This window comes from Ptychodera flava, chromosome 4 (assembly GCF_041260155.1).
Source record: "Ptychodera flava strain L36383 chromosome 4, AS_Pfla_20210202, whole genome shotgun sequence".
NCBI lineage: Eukaryota > Metazoa > Hemichordata > Enteropneusta > Ptychoderidae > Ptychodera > Ptychodera flava.
The window spans coordinates 29579513-29604126 of record NC_091931.1 but is presented as its reverse complement, the minus strand read 5'-3'; the positions used below and the strand labels follow the sequence as shown (position 1 = coordinate 29604126).

General features: G+C 37.0%; 2 protein-coding genes across 2 annotated transcripts; one reads left to right on the top strand and one right to left on the bottom strand.

Moving 5' to 3' along the window:
• The first annotated feature begins 3415 nt into the window (after positions 1–3415).
• Positions 3416–18031, top strand: LOC139131419 (sialidase-3-like). Its single transcript, XM_070697450.1, has 9 exons — positions 3416–4108; positions 7351–7396; positions 8043–8213; positions 9272–9407; positions 10021–10114; positions 10927–11001; positions 12736–12875; positions 14251–14442; positions 15467–18031. The coding sequence occupies exons 1-9, from the start codon at positions 3874–3876 to the stop codon at positions 15797–15799; spliced, it is 1422 nt and encodes a 473-aa protein (XP_070553551.1). The 5' UTR covers positions 3416–3873; the 3' UTR covers positions 15800–18031.
• A 4064-nt stretch (positions 18032–22095) lies between these two features.
• Positions 22096–22554, bottom strand: LOC139132220 (tripartite motif-containing protein 2-like). Its single transcript, XM_070698609.1, has one exon. It carries the CDS (start codon positions 22552–22554, stop codon positions 22096–22098), a length of 459 nt encoding a protein of 152 aa, XP_070554710.1.
• Between the last annotated feature and the right edge of the window lie 2060 nt (positions 22555–24614).

Here is a 24614-nt window from a genome sequence, read left to right as displayed (position 1 = left end):
AAAGGAACCATAGAATATTAATTAAAAATGTTGAAAGTGAGTGAGAAATGATTATGCTATTCAGGCTGGGACTAGGTAAATATGTTTCATTACAGTTCCTACATAGCCACTGAAATGAATCCTTCTTCTCAGGAATCTATCGTTCTACAACTTGAGTGGGGTGGGGAATCATTGAAAACATCAAATTTACAGGGAGTGCTTAAATATCGAAGGATTTGTTTTGTCAAGTAAAGTAAAGTAAAGTAAAGCCTTTATTGAAATCGTATTCGCTGTGGGATCTAGATATTAATATAATAATGGTTCAACAACTATGTCCTGCGTCCCTGAGTGTGTTATTGTCCATGTTTATCTTAATGAGAATTTTCCTAGTATCTGTGTTCCCTTTGCAGTGGAGCAGGAAATTTTTAAATGTACCTCATCTTCTACATAATTATCTTTGTTATTGAGACGGAGTCACTCCGATTTCTTGTGTTTGTGGAGGCGGGCCGGAGAGGAAGACTCAAATTTAAATGTCTGGGCTAATTTCTTCACACCCCTTTATAGAAATGTACCATGACAGCTCCGTGACCTCTACCTCCCAACGGTCTTTGTCCTGTAGGGCTCGAGCGTGTAATACATGAGCACAGATCGCCAATTATATATCACCAGGAAGCCCTACAGTAAAATACGCCCTCGGGCGCCGGCGGCATTAAGTACCAGTAGAACTACTGGTCAATCACATCACTGCCTACTAATAACCCACAGGTGTTTCTCCTATCGAAAATACACACACCATACTCTTGTATAATAAAAATAATGTTTTTGACTTATTCAAGCGCCATGATAGGCGGCGCGCGAGTAGCCAGATAATCAGATAACCATGTTTCACAGTTTTCTGATTTCATCACATTGGCAACAATTTTTTACTTTTGTCAGTTTGAACAATTCCCTTTTTTCATGCCATTACAAGATCAAATATTTTTTCTGTTTTTATAGTTGTCAACAAAATTTCCCCTAAATCTCCGCCCACCACTGCAGAAATCTTATCCTCGCCTAAATAATGTTTGCATACATGGTTGTATTGTCATTGTCATTTCAAGCTATGGGTACGTCTTGTATGTTGTTTATTTTTCTATCAAAGTTCATAAATTTGCTATTTTTATACGTATTTGCACTTCAGTACGTACGTGTATTATCAAATGTTTCGTATAACACCTTGGGCATAAGTACTAAGACATTTGACCTTTTCCATGTAAAATATAAGTTTTGCCAAACTTTCTGTACTTGGGTCTCCGTGGAATCGACCGTGATTTAAATCATTTACCTCTGATTATACTTTTTGTTGAACTAAAACGATCGAGTTAATATAGACAGTTCACATTTCAGGTAGAGTGCACTTCCGGGACAGATATTTCAACTCTCAAACTTTCACAATATTTTTTGGGGGGAGGGGGGCAGTCCTTGTGAAGTTACATTTAAAACTCATGAAGTAACCATCCACCACTTTAATATTGTGAAAATAGGTTTTTTCCCATAGAGTTATTATAGGGATGGAGGTGTCGGTAAAATATAGGTCATTTATAGGTCTATTTCTCTAGTAGTCAATTTTGCACGGCGACTCCCGATTGTATTCCTGATTTTTAAAGGGACGGTTTTAAGTTTCCCTCTGAAAGAAAGTTTGAGCAAAAGTTAAGGTTAAGTCTTTCTAGAAGCAAGTGAGGGCACAGGGGACTCGTGCTTGTTGTTTATTTGTGTCTGTTTGTTTGTGTGTATGTGTTTGTGTTTGTTTATTTGTTATTTTTATAAAATAACAGCGAAAAGTTGTTTTGTTAATATTTGTCAATAAAGAGCAGTTTATTTGTTTGTTTGTTTATATATTTGTTTGTTTGTTTGTTGATACGTATTTCCGATGGTTAGGGTTAGGGTTAGGCTTGGGTTAGGGTTAGGGTTAGGGTTAGGCTTAAGTTAGGGTTAGGGTTAGGCTTAAGTTACGGTTAGGGTTAGACTTATTCACTCCCTCTATATGTCTCAATATATAGAGGGAGTGAAAAAGTCTAACCCTAACCCTAACCCTAACTTAAGCCTAACCCTAACCCTAACCCTAACCCTAACTCAAGCCTAACCCTAACCCTAACCATCGGAAATACGTATCAACAAACAAACAAACAAACAAACAAATATATAAACAAACAAACTGCTCTGTATTGACAAATATTAACAAAACAGCTTTCCGCTGTTATTTTATTAAAAATAACAAATAAACAAACACAAACACATACACACAAACAAACAGACACAAATAAACAACAAGCACGAGTCCCCTGTGGTGAGGGCGGAGACAATAAGCTTATTCCGCCTTCATAGAGGTGTAAGCCAGTGATATTTTTGACCAAATGTCTTGGTCAAAACTATATTTTGTACAAACAATTGGCCTATATTTCATATCTCAGACGACTACAAGTTGACTGTACATTTTATTAACGTTTCATAAGGTGACAAAACACGATACAGATGTGTACATCCCTCGATCGTATAGCAGCACCCCGGGGTATAGTAAGGCAGGTCGCCCACACGTGTGTACGGCGCTTATCTGACAAAACGTGCTTATCTGACAAAAATAACTAATTACTGCTTGTAGCCTTACTCATTTGTGGAAAGTAACCCCTTACACAATACTTCGTCTGTTAAAACACACGAATGAAATTTTAATTACAGAAGTCTAAAATCACAAACATCACAAAATAGCCATAAAATAGTTAAAAAATACAGTAAATTTCATTGATTGCGTAAAATCGCCGAGCACCTCAATAAATCACTGTGTATACATCGATCAACACATAAAGGCTGTCTTAAGGGGTAGAGGAGAGGGCACGAGGTCACATGAGGTCGTGCGCTCTCACGATGGCGGTAGTATCAAAATCACCACATCACAATGCGGCAATGGCAAGAGTACTTTTGTTTTTGTTTTTCATCACCTTCCTCGATCGCTAATTTTGCCATTTAAGTACATAAATTATATTCAATAAACATGCAAATGGATGATAAGAAAAGCACCTACATGTTGCAACACGTACACGAAGTTATCTCCATGGGCTCGTACAGTAGTTTGTACAGTGAGCGAGCGCGAGCCCGGCCGATGGAAGAACAACCAAAATAAAAAAACTATAGGCCTATGTCAACAATTTGAGAGTAGTTTACAGAAACAAAATCCTTCGTATAGAAGAATTCGTATTAACGTTAAATTGGCACACTCTGTACAAAACATCGTACGAAGCGACGACATGTACCGCGCGCATGAAGTGCGCTGGCTAAAGTGACTCCCCAGGGTATTGCTAAAAAGAGTTTTGTCAGATAAGCACGTTTTGTCAGATAAGCGCCGTACACACGTGATTGACATAAAAGTATCGAAACGGCGCCCTCTCCAATTTCTGTCCAGAAAGTTGTTTCACGGTCGATGCAAAATAAAAGCCTGCTGCGGCGCGCGGCGTTCATGTAAATTTGTAAACGCGTAAAGGTGAGTGGGCTCAATGCGTCGATTGTCAACAAGTCGCATCAACATTTGCAGTCGTCAACAACGAGTTGGTATGCCGATCTTTCTGGAGAGTGTCCATGTCAGAAACCGCATGCCTATATCGCTTTTAGGCTAACTACGGTATTCGCCAATGCAGTGGTGTTTTCAGGCGGCAAAGTTGCTGGACCTGCTGAGTGGGTGAACTGGAAGTGTACTGAACACGTAGTGACTGACATACACGTAAGCAGAAGGACCGTGGCAAAATGTGGCGTGAAAAGGGTATATATTTAGTAAAGAACCTCAAAATCAACTATATATACACTATACCAATATAAACATAGAAAAGCATATGTGGCACTTGGTGTAAGCAAACGCGATCAGTGATGCTGCCGATTCGGGTAAAAGTGTCATCGGCGGCGGCATTGTGTGGACTGGCTGCATTATGCCTCACAGTTATTTTACATGGATGGCTTGTGGCAAGTGGTTGCAGGCAACAGGTGGACGACGTTCACGGTAACTCTCGAACTACCTCAGGAAAAAGTGCAGTTATATTGTCTGTCCTGCGCAGCAACCCTCATCTTGAAAGAACGGATGCTGTACCGTACTTTGGGCCTAAAGGTAATGATGAAACGCTGATCAAGTGCTGTCACGTCGCTTCCGTTGTGGCCTGCCAGCCCTGGGTTTGGATGGGGTCACACTCACAGGCGTTATGTTTACTCAATAGTTTGTAAAAGTGTAGTAGTGAAAGTGTAAGCAAACGTAATAGTAAAAGGGTAGAGACACAGAACGTCGGAACGTAGCATAAACTACGCTTTTACAAACGATCGAGTTAACAAAACGCCTGTGGATGGGGTGCAGAGGGGGGTTTCAATGGGACTCATTGCAATTACTCTGTTTTTGTGTGATAACAGTGTAGAGTTGAAGGTTGTATTTTGCCTTCAAAAAAGCAAGAGTATCAAGACAGGCTTTTAGGGGAGAACCATTTGATTTCTGGGGGGGTATGGAGGAAGAGGGTATGGGAGCAATTTTTTTTTTCCTGTCAGAGTGACAGCAATTTTTTTTTTCTACTGTCAGACCTGCATCAATTTTTTTTTCCAAATGGAGTAGCAGTGCAATTTTTTTTTTTTTATTGGTCATCAAGTTTGTAATGCGTTGTATATAAGGGAGCCGTCATTATTGACGGCCTGAAACTCCGAAATTTCGAGTGACCCTCCCCCCTTCACCAACCATGATGAATTTGAGTAACCTTCCTCTCTAACTCTGAAATTTTGACCATTCTCCACTTAGAAAAGTTAAATACCAATACATGTAATTGTAAAATTTACAAAATACAGCAACAGTAAAGACCCTTCAAATCCTGATGTACCCTGCTAGACTATCATCAGCTCTCATGATGGTTCAAAAAAGGTGAACACATCAAAATGAAATTCAAAGTCACAATAAAATAAAGATATAAAAGATCACGCAGTATCTAATCATATAGTATATTGTTTAATTTGGATGGATATTATGCTAGGGTTTTCACTAGGATATCTGACCGGGCAGAATTTGAAAGTACAGGGGGAGAACATGAGAGAGGCTTAGGGGGAAAGTGTCACAGGGCTTTCCCCTATCTTGCATGGAAATTTTTAAGATATTGATGTGTGCAATGGTGCAGTCTGGTGCAATCTGAGAGGTTTTTAATTTGTTCACTAAGTGAAACTGTTAGAATACCCCAAGGGGGAGAGCACGAGAGGGGGTTCCCCCTCTCGTATTGGAAATTTTGAGAAATTGATGTTTAATGGTGCAATCTGAGAGGAGTTTCAGTTTATTTTGCACTCGGTAAAACTGTTTGAAAATGACATTGAACACTGATATTTTTTACATTTTTTGCATGATCAGTTTTTGAGTCACAATATTCAACAACCAAACAATGACAATACAATTTGTGAAAAACAGTTCTGTTTGCCAGAGACTGAAGACAAATGAATATACAGGAACGGAAAATCTGTGACCTTCTCGTGTCATTTCTCCAGCTGCCAGCTTCTAATGAAAAGCCTGAATATGGTATGTTTGCGATCCGGTGTTTGTGGTCAGAAAAACAAGGCTCACACATTGTATTTCATTATATTTTATTTTTCCTCAATTTTTCATTGCTAAGGTACATCTTTCTAACAAATTTATATTGAGAAAATAATATATTGGTTTTAACACTAGTTTATTGACTCCTGTCTTGTGTTTTAAATTTTCACAATTTACAGAAGTCAAATAGTCCCCTTTAGATAGTGCCTATGCCATTGAGATATTGCAACAGAAATCCTGAAAATGATTTCTTGGGTCAGAAAATAGAAGGAAAACATTGAGTGTACTGAGGTGTAAAGTAGACCTATGGAGTGCATGCTTATATCATAAGTGCTGGGAAAAGAAACATAAGAATTGCTTGTGGTAAAAACATTTGCGCCGCCTATGGCGGCGCGCTGGCAAAGAATACATGAGAATAAGGTTTCCAAATTTTGCTTATTTCTGGTGCATTGTGACAATTTTTTTTTCTCTTCTGTCTGTTATGACAATTTTTTTTTTCTCAGGCCATGACAGGATCAATTTTTTTTTTCTTCTCTCTCACCTGGTGACAAATTTTTTTTTCTCAAAATCCTCCATATCCCCCCCCAGAAATCAAATGGTTCTCCCCTTATAGAAGAAAAAGCAATTCTATTAACAGTATAGAGTTAAAGGGTATGGCTTTAAAAAAACAGCAAAAATACCAAGACACAGTAGGCTTTTATAGAAGAGAAAGGAATCACTTTTCAGATTGCCAAAGAATTCAGCAGATTATAGACATCAGCGCAGTGAAAGAATGCAGTGAATGGTGATCACACTTTATTATTACATAGATCTTTTCACAACTATCCACTTAAGGGACAGGCTTTTTTTCATTGGTGTCAGTGCCTTAGCCTAGTAATACAACCTTTCAATAAAACTTTCTGAGAAGGGAGTTCACACCGTTCAATAAACTGTCTGAGTAGGGGTTCCACACCATGGAATCTGTCTGTATATATTGAACTTTTTCAACCTCATACTCTTTGAATTGCAGTGTCGTACACTGGTAATTTTCTGGGCTAAGTGGGGAATCAAAAACTACAATGGAGGGCCAGTCTAGAAAATTAATCCTCTAGCCATTTTATCAGCTCAACTTGTACCAACACAAGCAGATGGCGGACCATAGACAGCGATCTTCAGCTGCACTGTGAAAATTTAGTTTTAGTAAAAAATCAGGACATTTTGCACAAACTTAATATGCACATGTAGACACTACTTGTGCCTGTACTTTTATTTTTGCCACCTGTAACCATAATTTTCTACATCCCTGTTGTTGTACCAGTATTTAAAATTGCAGTGCCATTGCCACCTTGAAAACATGTCTTTCAGAAGTTTTGTCTAAAAATGCTTAGTGTAAAATTGTAAGCTTACTTTTCCTTCAGCTTTCATGTACTTACGCCATTTTCCTTTCATTCACATGCAGATCAGGTGAAAACTGCAAACCTGTGATTCTTCAGCAAGCACTAATATATACTGTGTAGAAATAATGCCTTTTTCACAAAGTTGAATTTTTTGAGTTGTTTATAATGCTCATTAACTCCTTGAAAATGTGAGAAACTCAAGTTCAACCGACTACCAATACTTTAAAAATTCATCATTATTACCATTAACAAAAGTAAGACTGAACTGTATTAAAGTGTGAATTGTCAGCCTTTGGGAAAATGGATTGTCTTATAAACGTTGTACCTGAGTTTACTGTACATATCCAGACAAATGCTTTATGATGTCACAGTCACTTTGTGATGTGACCGTGATGATGTCCACTGGCTTTTGTTTTCTTCCAGATGTTCCGTTATTCTACTCCGGTATGCATGGATTCAACACATCAAGGTAAAGTCTCATTTATTTCATTCTTATGTGAAAGGTTAAATGTGTTGGATGAAATATGACAAAATAAAATTCAATGGTGCTTTCATATCATACTTTTGTTGTCTTTCATTTTTGAAAAGTTTGGATTTCTGATAGCAGTGTTTCATCTTGATGGGGGATGGGGGATTCCACATTGTTGACATGTTGGCACCCCTTAGTAATTTGTCAAGAGGGAACCAGCCCCCCCTCCCCCCCATGGCGCCAGTCACACCTTAGAGATCTATACAAGTAGAACCACAGACCCTCGAGAAAAACGTTTTTCTCGAGGGTCTATGGTAGAACACATAAATTGGTGAATTCGGGCCCCCTTAACTTTCTGGTTAAGGGGGAAAACCCCTTCTGTTGATGCCATCCTGGATGAAACACTGTGATAGAGTGCCGCAAGGCAAAGCTGTCACTAGATGTGCTTATATTCTTGTTTTATGTTTACAAAAGATATCATTCAACATCTTCGAGCTAAACACCCCAGAAATGGTGTTCGATGATTTTTTCAATTTTTTTTAAACATTCTTGTAACATTTTTCCAGATATCCTGTCTGTCGATTTTCTTTAAGTCCAATGTCTCGAGTAGATCTGACTTTTTGATTGTGATTTTTCAATCTCAAAGAATTCCTGCGCTTGTCTACAAAGATGGAACATTTATCGCTTTCTGTGAAGCACGCAAAGACACGTTCAAAGATATTGGCAATATGGATATCATTGCCAGGAGGGGAAAGCTGACTGGAAATGAGATCATCTGGGATGAACCATCAGTGGTTGTCACTATGCCGGGAAGAAGGTGAGTGGAAAAGAATTTTGTGTTCACAAGACAGTTTAATGATAATGTCCACACACATACATTATGCATACATACTCATAATATAGGTAGATATTATGTAGATGATATAGATAATCAATATGTATGTGTCTACAAGCATGCTTTGGATATATATAGATCATAGATAAGATAGATACACATTTGAAGAAAATCATAGATGTATAGATAGTACAGTAAAAATAGTTATGTATTTAAAGTATGTAGGTAATATTGTATAGATTTATCGATATATGTATGTAGACATATTGATATATGCACTGATATGATATCATGATGTGGTTGAGCAGACAATCAGTATGATTGACTTTACCCATTAGATCATATAAATATCTTTGTCTTAACCAATCAGAGCTTTGCTTGTTTAATATTTACGCTACAAATACTCTGTACATAAGTTTCCCTTTTCATGTCACACATTAAAGCCCCAATAGGTATAAATTTGTAACAAACCAATCTCAATATTCTCAGTTTTCAAAGAGTTTTCTTTGAATAAGACCCATGAAAGACTGAAAAAGTGTATAACACTGTCATAAGTGTCAAAAGTGGCATGTAAATTTAAACGTTTTACCATCATTTTTTGATTTCCCGCCATTTTCAAAAAAACTAGTGACTGAGAAAATGAAGATTACAACAACAAAATGTTGACCACCGTGTGTTGTTCATTCAAGTAAATGGCATCATGCTTGTTTTTCCTTTACGATCACGATGTGCACATGCAGGAAATAGTGCATTTTTTGTGCTTTTCCGTGGGGTTGCCATTTTATGAGCGCGGCACCCGTTTATTATTTAACCTGTTAAAACATGTAGGCATGGTCCAAATCAGTGAGCAGTGATACTTCTATACATGTCCTTCAGTTAGCACATTGACACGAACCAAATTTAGTTTAACCCTTTCACCCCCAGTTCCCTGTATACAGGTCCAACTTTACCATAGAAAACAATGGATTTGGGACAAACCATGGTGGTGAAAGGGTTAAAAATAAATCATGAAATAATCCGTGAGTGCCAATCTTTTTCAGGGTGATGAACCCGACACCCATTGTGGACAGAGTACGCAATTGCTTGTTGCTGGTGTTTGTGTCGTTTGAAGAATCTATGAACCAGTATGATTTGTTGGAAGTCGGCACCTTACAGCAGGGACTATACTACACTAAGGTTCAACTTCATTGTGATATTGCAAAACTTGTTATAGAGATTAACTCATTCTTATCCAACTTTAATTTATTACCTTTTCTGTAAAATAAGCATATCAGGGGGAAATGATCCAAAATAGTCATGCTATTTTATGAGCACATGCATATCATATTGCAATAACCATCATATATTATAGGATTCAAACATCATAAAGAGATCAAAGAGGTTTTCATGAAAAGTGCTCAATTATCTGTTAGATATCATATTGAACAGCCTTGTGATAACATTCAATAAACTGGAAAATTGCCTCTCCCGTGTTGCATATAAAGATTGATGTTATAAAAATGATGGGAATTAAGACAAAAATCCTGCATTCTGTCTTAAATTATTCACTTTCTAATTATGTTGATCAGAACAGTGAAAACAGAAATACTGCATACAATTGTTAGCCAGTCATTAGCTCTCATTTACAACCCTTGGCAGGGCCTGTTTTGTCTTTATACAAGCAGAATTTCTGTCTGTATCAAGTAGCCTTGATCAACACTAAAGTGGCCACTGATGTATATGTATGAGATATTTTGACCAAGTATTAATATCTGTTTGATTTTTCAAAAATCTTTGCGGTCTTTTGTAGAGTTTTGATGATGGTCTGACATGGAGCAACCCCGTGGACATCACATCCAGTACTCTTGCAAGAATGAAGCAGACACCAGCCATGTTTGCGACAGGTTGGTCATTGAAATGGATGTTACCTGTCACTGCTATGAAATATTATGAGAACAATTAGTGCATATTAATGGAAATGTGCTCGACACATTTGCATAAAACCAGATAAGTCTGCACAGCTGTCAAAAATATGATACAGAATATGGTTACATAGTTTAGCCATATGTGATTATAATGTCTGTTTTTCTCTTTAACATGCAAGCATGATCGCCATATGAAAGAGATAATTGAATTTCTAAGTGTCCACACTTCATATGTTATCCCAGCATGGCCAACACCATCATTGCTTAACGTTAAATATTACTTTTATAATAGGCCTTTCACAAACTGGATGAGTCCACTCAATATTAAATATATATATATTTTATATACGTTTTTTTTTTTTTCTCTCTTATCGTTTTCTTTTTACGCATTTCTACTTACTCGTAATGTATCTATTTAGTTATATATTTATTTATGTAGTTGTTCTTTATTCACTTAGTTACTTTGTTACAATTAGGTTACTTTGCAATCCCACTACTTTCATGTACACTACCCTCGATATACTTCAGTTTTCTTTTTCTTCTTTGTTTCCTTGCTTTAACATCAAATGGCTTTGGGAACGGACTAGACTAGCATTTGCTATTTTCCGTTTCCATTTACCCTTTATCACAGCACAACTCAGATGTACATTCATCATTGAATTGCAATATTATTATGATTAAGGGTAATAAAGATTATTATTATTATTATTATTATATTAGCATCACTAATTAGTTTAGGTGTGCCATACCAAACATCATGTTCTTCTTCACTGTTTATGATTATTTGACAGGGCCAGGCCATGGTATCCAACTTAGATCTGGGAGACTCATCGTTCCCGCTAATGTATTCTTCAAAGACACACGAGGTTCGTTTCCTTTGGTTATTTTCGATGACAGTATAAAAAAAAATATCCATCATGTTAATGGCGACAGAAAATGCACACAAAACGCCCAATTTATTTCCAATGTGTAGAGTTTAATTAATCCTTTCAAGCCGGATTCCCTATGAATAGGAGAAATTTTGGTATGTTTCCAGAAAGTCAAGCCTGAAAGGGTTGAAATGGTCACATACCTCGTTTGCTGTTCAGTCATTGGCTGATGATGTGCTGTCTCCTTGGTGATCACATTTAATCTGCCTAATTGTTAGTACATACGGGTGGGTGTGTTTGTGTTCTTTTTTGAAAAAAATCCCACAAGACTTTTCCCACATGGCCTCTCTTCCCTTGATACACTTATCGCAGTAAAAAACCTTCCACTTGACCTAATGAGCCATTTTATTTCTATTGATCAACAATCAACCCATTTAGTTGGTTAATTAATTACTCAATTAATTAGTTAGTAATTATTCAAATGACCGGCTACTCGATGGATTATTCTGATCAAACAGGAAGGCTGTCTGCCATTACTACTGCCATGGGCTATTTGAATATATTCCTTCTCCATTTCACCTTTCTGTAGTTTTGCTTGAAATACAGGTTGGTCAATAATAACATCATCATTTTAGATTAGCCATCTCTCTTCATTAATACAAATTTAAATCTTTAACCCCTGTATTCCTGTGTGCTGGTCCACCATCCTATTGAAAAACAATAGAGACAGAGTACTGTACATTTATTATATTGTCACAGTGGGCAGACTTAGTGGAGAATTACCTGTAACATGCGTTATAACCATGCAGTCTTGTCCTGGAAGCTCCCTGACAGCTATAGCTGTTGCATGAACATATTTCTCATTAAGGTAGTTAGGGCCTCAAAAGTGAAGGACTTAAACTGTTGCTCAAACTTTCCTTGTGGAATTTTCCATCATTCTCTTTCAAAATCAAGAATAACAATTTGGGGTCACCATGCAAATTTTGGTACTAGGGAAACAAATAACTCAAGATATACAGAAATTCAAAATTCAAAATGGCTGCCATCCCTTTGTTAACTCTATGGAGAAAAATAAAATTTTCGAATTTTAAAAAACTAAGCTGGTGAAAAGTTTTCTTACATCAAAAGCTGTAAAATGAACACCCCCCCCACCCCCCGCAAGCGTTATATCAGAAAAGAATTGTAAAAGTTTGAGAGGCCAAATTTGTGTTTCCGAGGCGCTTTCTAGATTCTACCTTCAGTAATTAGACTGTTTGAGTGTCCAGATTCTCTTCCAAAAATCATGGTGAAATGCCTCAATTGTGTATTACTGGTTAACATAAAATGCCCGATGTTTTGTGTGCAACTGAATGCTAGTCGTAAGGCAGAACTCATTTGCCCACATTTGTTTACATTAGCAGCGCATATCTTTCACAATATACTTTAGGAAGTAGTAAAAATATTGAATATATGTATGTGTCTATAGAACAGAAATAATGGGCAAATTTGCAAAACAGAATAATGCTGTTCTCCGTATAAACCTTTGAGTGCTGTTATTTTTTCCCGCCAAAATTTAAGTGCAAAATTTCACAAATTTTTATGAACTTGTCTCTAATTTTTTTGATAATTTTGGACCTAACGAACATCACATTTCATCGGCTAAAGCTTTTTGTCAAAATTTTGACAAAAATTTGAGGGTTAATTATCGATTTGACTCATTCAAGTTTCTCTCATTGTGCATAATGGTGACAGGTAGCAGCGACCAGAGAGGTTGTATCAACCTTTCCACAGTTGTGTACAGCGATGACGGAGGTACTACCTGGCACATGGGTGGCAGGGTACCCCTTGGGACTGATAGGTTAGGTAAATACATCCAAACCAATGAAGTGCAGGTAAGTGTATGTTGCAGAACTGTAATTGCTATTTTGAGAAAGAAATTTTTATGATATACATTAATGTAATGTACATATATACATACATATTACGTATGTACAATGCAATAAAATTTCAGAAAAAACACCTCATATTTCCTTTAAAATCTACATTATTTATCAGAAAAACATACACACACATAATACATATATTATATATATATATCGTGTTTTGTGTCTTTTTAGTCTGTACAGTGTACATTTGTACATGTAAAAAATTGAAAATTAAGAATTGCTACTACAATGCTTGGTCTTTGTCGATATTTTCTGTTTAGTAATTTAAATAAATATTGTGTCATTCAGTTTTAGCTGAAAAATTGCTCAGAAATGGCCTCTCTATCATCTTAGCGATTGAATTTTTGTTGGGGATCATAGGGATGTTCTAAATAAATTTCAAAATTCTGACAAAACTCAGGAATATGTAATTTTCAAGATATAATATATCACTTTTTTCTAGATGGGCCTGGATAAAAATTACTCTCTGACTAAATTTCATCAGATTTGATTTGATTATCCTTGGTGATGGTATATCAGGATTATGTCAGAATTATTATGATATTGCTGATACTAATACGTGCCAGCTGTGCCGGCCATTATATTTTATGTTCTGAGTTTATCATGTAGTGTACAAAAATATTTTATGTGCACTGTTAAATGTTACCAAATTGCTGTATCTGGCCTGCAACAACACTGAAGAAGTTCAATGGAGTATGATAATTTAAAGTAATAGGTAAAAGGCCAAAAATACTGAGAAATGCAATCAAAACAGTGTGTGTGTTGTCAACAATGTAGGACTTTTTCATTGTATCTTTGTTTGGGTTGGGTAACATATGTGTTACAGCTATCACAGTAATATTTTAGTAGTGGCAACATGCTGCGGATGATGTCTGCCCTCATTGTGTGCAATGGCGGCAGTATCGATGGGTCATGTATGTCACAATAAATTTGTGCTGTAAATGGAAAATGATGACAAATGTTTTCATTGTTGGTCACACAGTCACAACATTTCTTGGTCAAAGGAGTACTTATGCATTACATGTAATTCCATTTTTCACTGTTCTGATTAACCAAATTGAAAGGCGACTGAGTTAAGATAGAATGAGGGATTTTTCTTGATCCCAATCATTTTTATAACATTCTTTATATGCAACAATGGACAGGTATTTCCAGTTTATTGAATGTTAATTTTCACCAGGCTGTTCAACACGATGGCTACTATATAATCGAGCAATTTTCATGAAAAAGCTCTAGAGGGCGCCATGTGATGACACCCAGTATTTCTAATCAAAACCCTTTGATATACTGGTAAACTTCTTGCATGTGTTTTTCTTACAAGGCTGTCGAGCTTGAGAACAATGTGGTATGCCTTAACAGTCGCACACTGAGTTCCTATCAGACAAGGGCAATATCATGCAGCGAGGATGCTGGCCAGACATTCGGTTTCCCAAGTTTGGCGTACAATCTGATAGAACCTGGCTTCAAGCTTAAAAAGGGGGTGATGAGGCCCGGCAACTACTCTGGTTGTCAGGTTAGTGTAATTTAGTTTTTCATTCTGAAGCTATTGTTTGAATCAAGTGGAATCCATGTTTTCTGCAGGACCACTTTCACAACTACGTGTTGAGCTAAACACAACTTACAATTGCTAACGGTGAGGGTGGTTAATGACATCATACTACTTAAATGGAGGAGATTTGGAGATATTTTTCATTGCCTATCTGAAGCACTGTGTAATGAAGTCCATATGGCAGCTAGCTGTCAACTCTGAGCCATTCAGGAGAATATTAACTCAATGATTTTGGAACCAATGTTCGTTTTTAATTCTGTTTTATTTGAAGAAAGAGGCCTATTTCCTATGGAGATATTTCTGGAAAATAGGGGATTTAATTAGCATATTTAGAGTGCCAGAGTTCATTGAGTTTGAAAACTCTGCAATAAATGCAGTGAATTGCTTTTCAATATACTTCTAGCCATCAATATACAATAAGGGCGTTTGCCAGAACACTGCCAATACCCGTAGAGTATGGATACGGACCTCAAACATGTTGGTGAAGGGCATGATGAGTGTACTTTTCACAGTAAAATGTGGTACTGGAAAATTCTTCCACCTGCAGACTTTGTTCAAGTTAGTGATTCTTTAAAATAAAGTCATGTCAGCCAGTTATAGTGAATTAAGGTTACAGTTTGTGTGAAGTGCCTTGACTGAGATGATAGTAATACTATCCTATGCAGTCTTCACTCAGAGTTCAATGTACCGGTATATTGAGCGAGATGTCTGCATGAGCTTGTGTGAGGTGTGTGAAGTGTCTGGGTTGTGTGCGTTTGTGCATGTGTGGAGTAAACGCAATTGACAGTATAAGAAAGTTTCTTCCTGAAGAAAACAATAGCAATAACTCTGCTACATCACATTCACTAAATTAGTTTTTAATCACAGACTTATACCAAGTCTATCTTCACCTGTGGATTTACAGGGAAGAAAATTTGAAAATTTTCACCACTAGCTGGTAACTTAACAAAACCTCAAATATAACAACAAAAAAATTGTTTATTTTCAGGCGAGTATTTTGGCATTTCCTGCCCCTGAAGAAACTGTGTTCAGTGAATATGTTTCCAACACCTGGGTCCTGTTCTCCAACCCAGCTGACGCATCAGTGAGGAAAGACTCCTCTATACGTCTCAGCACAGATGGTATGAAATCATGGAGCCTTCCTTGGACTTTCAACCATGAAGCCGGGGGTTATTCAGACCTGACATACTTTGAAACCTACGAGGGAGGTCGAAAAGTCCAAAACTTTGGACTCCTGTATGAGAGGGGTCATCGCAAGAGCTCTGAAGCCATTGTATTCAGGACGTTCTCCCTCACAGAAGTACTTGGCGGAATTATGTAAATTACCGCATATCACATGTTCAACTAAATGTGTGTCAAGTTCACGTCTACTATAAATGCAGGGCCTCAAAATGAAAAGCTTAAAAAAGCTTGTTTGTCCAATATAAACAGCCCCCTTGTTGGAAATCAAGTCGAGGCAATGATTTAGTATAGCTGCTGTAGAGGTTGTCTTGAACGATGTCAGATAAGAAATGAACATGACGTCATTTCAATATGACATTGAAGCACAAGTCCAGAAAGTTGATCCCATGGGAAGTAGTTGATAGATATTAGCAGCATTGTAATTGCCATGAAGAGGGGTTGAGAATCTGTTGGAAAAAATATCATATTTTGGTCTGTATAAGGCAATACAAACAACTAATTGAATGAAAGTGAATGAAATAAAATGCCAAATAATAACCAAATAATGCAATGGACAAATTTCTGTAAAATGAAATAAACATCACAGTACTCTTGATTGCTTTCATCTTAGTGTATTATTGGACCAAAGCTGGATATGCAATAATTTATGTCACAGAAGGAAATCACATTTACTTGCATGAAGGGGAAAATTGGAGCACAGCAGTTATTGTGTGAGTGTTTCAAAAGGACCATGGTTCTCCATTTTATGTGGGAAGTGTGAAGGGAGAACAAAAGCAAGTCTACTTTAACTTCTCATGAAAGCAAATTGTGTCAAAGGTCAGGGTGTACACAAATAAAGGAATAGTGTCATAACTTTCTGTGATTTACTGATTTTTGTTCTGTAAAAGAAACACTTTCTCTGGTTCTTCTCCTTAGGGCGTGTGTTGAAATGCTCATAGCCTTGCATGAACAATGCATTGTGTTGAATAGAGGAGTCATACAGCTGGTCTCTGGACTCGCATTCAGTTGATAAGAGTTATGTCTGACATCACATAATCTCCTCAATAAGTTTCTTGAGCAGCAAAAATCACAAAGACACATGAAATTAATTTCTGTGTATGTAACATCTGATGTTTCATTGAACCAATTAATATAAATAATTTATTATTTATCTATGTATATTTGTGCACTGTATGCCTGGGTTACAAAGAGAGTATAGGATTTTTGTCAAGCAAATGTCAAGTTTTTTCTTCATTGAAGTATATTGAATTTTTTAAATGTGAGGGTTTGTACATGTAACATCTGAGGTTACTATAATTATGCATAAATTAATTTAGTTGTAATTGCACTGATTAATCTTAAAAGCAAATGACACAATTTCACACATTTGGTCTATGCATGAAATAGGTATCAATGGAGAGTTTATGGAACATATATTTTGTCAGATATTTTAAGGTTTGTAGATTGAAGTTTATGGCAACTCAGGGCACCAAGGGACCATATTACAACTTACAGCACACGCACGGAAAGCTTTATGTGCATGAAGTATTAAGCAATATTTCAGACATTGCAAATAATTCTGAAGTTAAAGAACCATCAGATCTTCATAGTGGACGTTGTCAGAATAAGGACATTATTCCTTTGGCTTCCAAGATTCTTCCTAATTTTGTCAGTGTTGATAGAGTATGTATACTTTTCCCAAAACTTCTATGCATCTTTTCACTCTTGTATTTTTTTAAAACGATGCAAGGCTTTTTTTTTTTGGAGCTCTCTTTATACACTATAATTGTGAATTAATAGCAGTCAATGGGTTAAATATTTGATTTAAAAGATTCTAAAATGCATCGCATGTCAATTTTATGTATTTTACAAGGATGTGAGATGCTTTTTAATTGTATCTCAAGAGAAATATTTTTAATGTGTCGGAAAAATTTCCTGTACATGCCACTTCTTACCAGATTCACGAAAGATGCAACACATGAGCAGGGAATTATCCATAAACATGTAACTCTGTGCCATATGTAGATTTTTCCCCCAAGGCCTTTGGAAGGCCTTTATGAGACCTTCACACCGTTTTGTAACTTTTAGTCTTTCTGAATAACACAGACGTCCTGTAGACATCACGGTGTTCTGTGCCTCAAAGTTTGAGTAGCCATGTTGATGATAATTAACCATAATCCTGCCAAGCAATAGCACTTTGCAACAAAGGAAACATGTAGTGCTTGTTTTAAGATCGTTTTGCAAAATATGTTCCGTTTCCTGTGCAAATATTGTTTTACATATCAACCAGTAAGGATAGTGATTTATTTCTTTCAGTGCATTGACACGCTGGTTGATTTTTTTTCTAGTTGATTTACACTAAATGAATAAAGGGACTAGACAAGTAATCCTTCGTATTTTTGATGTTGCATAATGTTGTGTCCATACAAAATAAGAACACAGCCATCGAGTTTTATCAAATGCATGTAAAAGTAAGTTTGTCTATTCTAAATGGCCTGTAGAGGGCGCTACCCACCATGCCTGTCAGGACTATGGACATGCATGCTCTCAAGGTGCCGCCGCTTAATGAATAAATGTTGGTATTTCAAAACATTCAAGAATAATGAAGTTACACTGTCCTGGAGGGATTCTATGAATCCTCAGAATGTGCACTTCACAACCATGCTGACATTTAGCGTTTGTCATTTCTGCCACGCAAATTGTGGTCTCTCAAACTGCAGTACTGCACAGTGCTATCATCATACTCATACAGCCACTGTAATGAAACAACAGAAGTTTCAAACATGACTACATGTAAGTTTGTAGCACTTTTTTACCTCCTCATCCTTCTTGTGGCAGAAATAACAGACTTGAGAATGGCAGTGACAGCCTCCTGTTGGAGCTGAATGTTTTACACTCTCTTCCACACATCGAATCACATCATGAAAACAGCCACTGTTTATATTAGTTACTGTTTTATTCTGCGTGCGTATATACAGATGCAAAATTGTCATACCATAGTTTATTATAGTGACAAACTCTTTCACTTGTAATAGATTCAATCCAATCTTCTATCAACTGACACTTCTTTGAAGGTAGGAGAAAAAAAAATTTACATGCAATCTTTAATACAGAACAGAGATCTTATGAATACAGAACAGAAATCGTCAGCATGAAAACGAAGACATACTGAAATTAAACAACAGCACCGCAAACTTCAAAGTCTGATTTGTACTACATGATGTTACAGGATGCATTACTCTGAGAAATGGGATACAAACTTGAAAAAAAATCTATATTTGACCTGACAGAAGAGCTCAGTCTCACAAACCAGTGATGCAAAACCTCCAGATCTGTAGTCAGGCCACTCTTACCACTTGGTGGCGCACGGTTCCTACGGTAAACTCTCAAAATACAAAATATCTGAAGTTCTCTGCAAATACACACACATCCCAACCCCTAACTATCTGTTTTGCTTTAGTCCTGGCAAAGGTGTACTAATTATTTCATATTTCAATATTTCATTTTTTCATATTTAATTTTGGAGTTGTAGAATTTTCCACAGGAACTGTATAAAATGCATCAATATACAAACTCTGAAATTTTAGTTTATCTGCCATTACAATAGTGATTTTGTTTAGCCAGCTTGAAAATTTTAGTACAAAGGCATAATTCACTCCTACACCATACCTATACATGTAGGTGTCTGTCTTCCATGACAATTTGTGCTCTAACCCTGGAGTCCATCTATCATATTGGTTGATCACACACCAAAACAAAATGTGTGCACCCTATAGGCTATGATTGACCGATGAGTAAGCTATCACATGTTCACAAACAGGTGAAACTTTTCCGCACTCTCTCATTATCATCAAAAATCTTCCTCCTCATCACTGATACTGAAGAAAATTGCTCAAAATGTGTGATGATTAAGGCTAAATAAATAGTTAAAGTGAGGCAGTGTGTTCGAAAAGAGGCACTGGTCACCCTAAGAAAACATGTTAGGTTGATAGTCTGCCTTGACATCAGTAAGTATATTGTGTATGGCAGGATCAAAAAGTCACAAGAAACTATTCCTTGTACTTGAAGTTGCACACTTCTTTCATCTCTGTAAAACCCTTGATGCAAAACAACCAGATAAAACTACTGGTAAAACAGACAGCCAAGGTTAGAAATTCAAATCAACCAGTATATGGTAAATCCTATGTATAGTCGCACAATAATGTTTGATTATGGTTGTACATACATGTACCCCCTCACACTGTCAGTATTCACTCTATGGAGATCAACACCATAGTATTGAAAATGAAAAAGATAAATTACAGCGTTGTCAGGAAAGGTTCACCTACAACAGCATCAATCAGCATTACAATGATTAGTGTCACAAAGGTAAAAATCCATAACAATTGGTAAGCTCTTTCTAGTTATACATAACACTATGATTCTTGGGACAGTGGTTGAGTGCGTTGCAAAATACATTGATTCATAGATCTGCTTGAAAAAGCACCTGACAAGACAGCCTGATGTACCTGAGGGTCTTTTACCAGCGTCCTGTAAAATCAAAACTTTGACAAATTCAGTGCTGTGTTAGGAACTCTGAAATTCAACTGAATTACGCCAAGTCGTTTTCTTCCCTGTCCAATCAATTTAGGTACACATGTAATGTCATAAAGGTAGTTGGAACATACGTCGGAGACGGTTGTTTGGACTTTCAAATTTTTGCAATTCTTCTCTGTTCTACCATTTTTGGTGGCTCATTTTAAAGCTCTTGCAGTGATTAATATTGCCATAGTCTCACTTTATTCCAAAATCAGGTGGCGGCCATCTTTGAATTTCAAAAATCAGTAAATGTTGAGTTAGATACATTCTTTTCTGTGGTACCAAACTGCACCGGTGACGCCTGATTTTTATTCAGGATTTGGTTAGAGTATGGTTGAAAGTTTCGTTAAGGAAAGGTTAAACAAAGTTTAAGTCTTTCAGTTTGAGGCATGTATGACCTTAAGCAGACCTAGTTATCAGTTTTATCCAGCACATCTTTCCCATACTAATTGATAATATAAGGATTATATTAGTGATTTCACATTACCATGTTAATGCAAGACATCACAAAATCCCCGGTCTACACAATTCAATTCACAAGTCTAATTCGATGTTCCTATTGTGTGGCAGTCAGCACAGGTAGGACACGAACCGTAAAAATGGCTGTCTTCTCATAAAGTGTTATATTAATTTAAGTTGATGTAACACATTATAGTTTTCGCATTGGAAAAACTTTACTATTTTACATAACCATTGTCACCCTATTCTGGACATTGTGCAAACAGGAGAACTGTTTTGCCTCTGTTTTTTTTCCTTTGCAACAAATTTTAAGCCTTCCATATTACGGTTAGCAAAGAATTTGTGATCAGTGTTGACAACAACCATACATCAGCAATGACCCTGTTGTATGGACTATAACCGTGCTATGTTGACAAGGCAAAGATATCAAAATTGGAAACTGCAATTGAAAGGCAAATATACATTGCAATGATAAATTATATTTTTTGTTGATTGGAAAAACTTTCATCACTGAAATTCTGAAGTCCATCAATCTCAAAAGTCAGATATCCCTCTTGCTGAAGTTTAAATTAATATCTAGAATGGCATTTTTTTTTTGGGGGGGGGGGGGGGAGAGATATCAATATAATTTATTCAAAAAACTCCACAAACAGAGATTCAAGCTACATTTATAAGTTGATGGAAATACAAATTTGTATTCTTCACAAAAATCAAAAATTAGAGTAATCAAAATTGATTAAATTACCGCACAGTCCCTCAATGAGTACAGCTTAACACAGAGTCAATTTTGTTAAATTCATCAGAGAGAAATCAGCAGATAAATTTTCAAACTTTGATTTAGCCACACCATTTCTCAAGTTCATGGGCACTAAAGGGGTGGGTGTAACATTGTCCCTTCAGAAAGAAGAAAACTGTCAAAAATTTCACAAGAGTTGACTAAAAGTCTTTCTGATGCCAAACACCAACTGACCAGATCCCAATAGCTGCAAATGCCACAAACACGTCTATCAAATGGGATCCAAAAAATGCCTCTTTAGGTATATTTTCCGTCTCCTGTTTCCAGGTCATTCAATACTAAGATTAGCAAATATGCTGAGGGCAGTTGCCATTAGCTCTAGTATATAGGCATTTAGAGGACATGCTGCCAACTGCATCAACAAGCTGACACAGTCAAGTGGACAAAACCTGAAAGGGGCTGTGTTTTTTTTGCACTATACTGTTATGCCAAGAACTGAATACAACACTATTGTGCTGGAAGATAGTATTCCTCAAACTTGACAGATGGGTATTCTTAAAACATCTAAATCCATATCCTATAAGGCATTCTGAAATCTTTGATTCCAGACTTGACTCTCTCCCATTTTTCTGTAATTTGTCTTCCACTGACTTGAGTGACAGCGCCGTACATTGGGAGAAAAACTAAGTACCAAAGATCTGATAAACTTTGATGCAGTTACTACCCCAGTCTGACACATACAGTTTCTGTGTATTGCCGCTGCAAGAACTGACCGCCAGTCCCTCAGGGTGACTCAGACTCTCGCTAATGTCATCCACTCGGTCAACAAAAGCACCATCAGGCTTGAACCGCTGAAGTCTGTTGTGGCCTCCGCCAAGGACGTCCTGAAACTCAGCAACTATCACATTGCCCTCTTTGTCGACTGCAACACCGGTTGGCCAGAAGATGTGTCCGGCTTTTTGTCCTCTGATGCCAAGCTGTCTTACATACTTCCCATTGGAGTCAAACACTTTGACAGCCTGGCTGACACTATCGGAGATATATATGTAGCCGTCTTGAGAGGCAGCAATGTAAAGTGGGAACCGAAATTCACTGGGCCCTTTACCGGGGCCTCCAACTGTCTTCAGGTATGAGCCGTACATGTCATAGAAGACAACACACTTTGTGTCTCTGTCGACAACGTGAAAGCTGCCATCCTGTTTCACAGTTATCCCCAGGGCCCATGAATCTCCTGGTAGCCCACCTGGTCAATCATTTGACCATGCCTGTCAAACACCAGGATCTTCGAATTGCTGTAGTCGGTGACCAGCAGACTGTCATCTCTGGTCACCGCGACGTCCACAGGATCAAAAGGCCTCTTGAAGTCCTCATACGTAAAGTGGTACTTGTACTGTCCATGCCGGTTGAAGATCTGCACTCGATTGTTGCCTCGGTCAGCGACGACAACTTCCCCGTTACTCCAGGCAGTAATACCACAAGGTTCTTTGAGCTGACCTTCTTTTGTTCCTTCCTCTCCAATGGTCTTTACAAGCTGTTTAGATAGTGACATTATTCATTCATTTCATCCACGTTCACTTTGTACACAGTCTCCAATGCAGAGGCTACATGATTGGCCTGACACATGCAATCTTTAGGCTCCAAATGGACTTTTTCACAGCGGTAAGTTCACTGATCAGAGTACATTTCAGCATTGAAGGTAGATGGTTTTGTTGTTCTGAAAGAAACAGAAAAATATATGTTGAATGTAAAATGTGTACAGGTTACGTCATCCTTATTGTCACCAACTTACACGTAAGTCGAATTAATTTTCATGAAAGCACTAAAACCAACTAGAACAGTGTTTTTTCTGCTACTTCCAGTTACCGACACTTGGTTCTGGAAAAGGACATTTCTGAAATTACGGATATCATTATTTTATCTACGGTCTTCTTATTGTATCAAAATAACGATATGGGTGAAGTCAGACAGGTACACTTGGAAAAACCCAAAGTAATTAACTCAACAACCCTGATGAAATTGAACGGTTTACTTATACTTGACTGACAAAACCATTTGAATACACAAGAGGATGTTTATTGAAACTTTAGTGCACATAATAGAGTTGATTATAATGCACTTCAAAATGCAATTTATTACAGCCTACTAAAACAGCTGTGGGTATGTACAGCAAATTCAGTTGTTGATTCAAAGTCAGCATCTAGCCCGTGTTTCAAACTCAAAACTAGACAGTACTAGCAATTTAGGTGCAGCTATACTGGGAATAAAGAAGATTAGTGCTGAAGTAATACAGGCAGAATGTAGTGTTGTTTTGGTCATTTCCAAAATTGGCAACCTGACATTTACCGGTTTCGGAATTTGATCTATAGTATCAGAGACAAAATAATATCATCAACAGACATAGGTCACACCAAGTTTACCAAATAGAGAAAGAGGCATCACCTGTTTTCAGAATTTGTCTTTAAGCTTTTATTGTCTTACAAATTCAACAATTTTCAGCTATGAACTTGATTAATATGTTCTGCAGAAGATCATGTTCAAATAATGAGTCTGATGAATGGAAAAATATTTAAGAAATTTGCAATTATTTTCTTCAAACCTGTTTAAATTTCTCTGAGTGGCAAAGAAGGGTTTCATAGATATCATTGCTATTTTAAATGCTGTTTTTGAAGCTGCGTATGTCGGAAAGTGTTTATCCTTTTGCAAGTAGTAAGAACAATGCTGGAACTTCAAAATAATGCACAAGTTGTGGTTGAGAAGTGCAGACTTTTGTTTGCCTGAACATTACCTCGATTTTTACACCTCATTGTCAGTTGGGTCAGCGCTTGTTCGACCATGAGCGCTTGTGTCGATAGATACGCCTGCACAATAAAAGGAGATCAAATCTTAACTTTCACTTTCACGGTTGCACTCAAAAGTTTTACCGAAGAGATCAAGTTGGTTCATATTCAGTGTTGTATATGTATTTGTGACTAATATTAGTTTGGTGAATTATTGAAATTTTTGTGAAGGATCAGTCTGTTGAAGATAAAGACTAACGTGGAAGTAATAACTCTAGAATGCCTACTGGGTTATGATCAGACAAGGGATAAATACTTGCACCATGGCGTACCACAGACCATCCATGCTTGCACCGATTAAACTGTATAGCTTTTGTGTGCAATAATTTAATTATCAATTAATATTCAGAGGGGTGTGTGTGTAT

What these genes read in the sequence shown, in the direction of transcription:
- LOC139131419 (XM_070697450.1), top strand. Translation starts at nt 3,874, where the DNA reads ATGCTGCCGATTCGGGTAAAAGTGTCATCGGCGGCGGCATTGTGTGGA. An exon ending in CATGGATTCAACACATCAAG is followed by an intron (nt 7,397 to 8,042) that starts GTAAAGTCTCAT and finishes TCAATCTCAAAG; the next exon opens with AATTCCTGCGCTTGTCTACA. An exon ending in GCAACTACTCTGGTTGTCAG is followed by an intron (nt 14,443 to 15,466) that starts GTTAGTGTAATT and finishes GTTTATTTTCAG; the next exon opens with GCGAGTATTTTGGCATTTCC.
- LOC139132220 (XM_070698609.1), bottom strand. Translation starts at nt 22,554, where the DNA reads ATGTACGGCTCATACCTGAAGACAGTTGGAGGCCCCGGTAAAGGGCCC.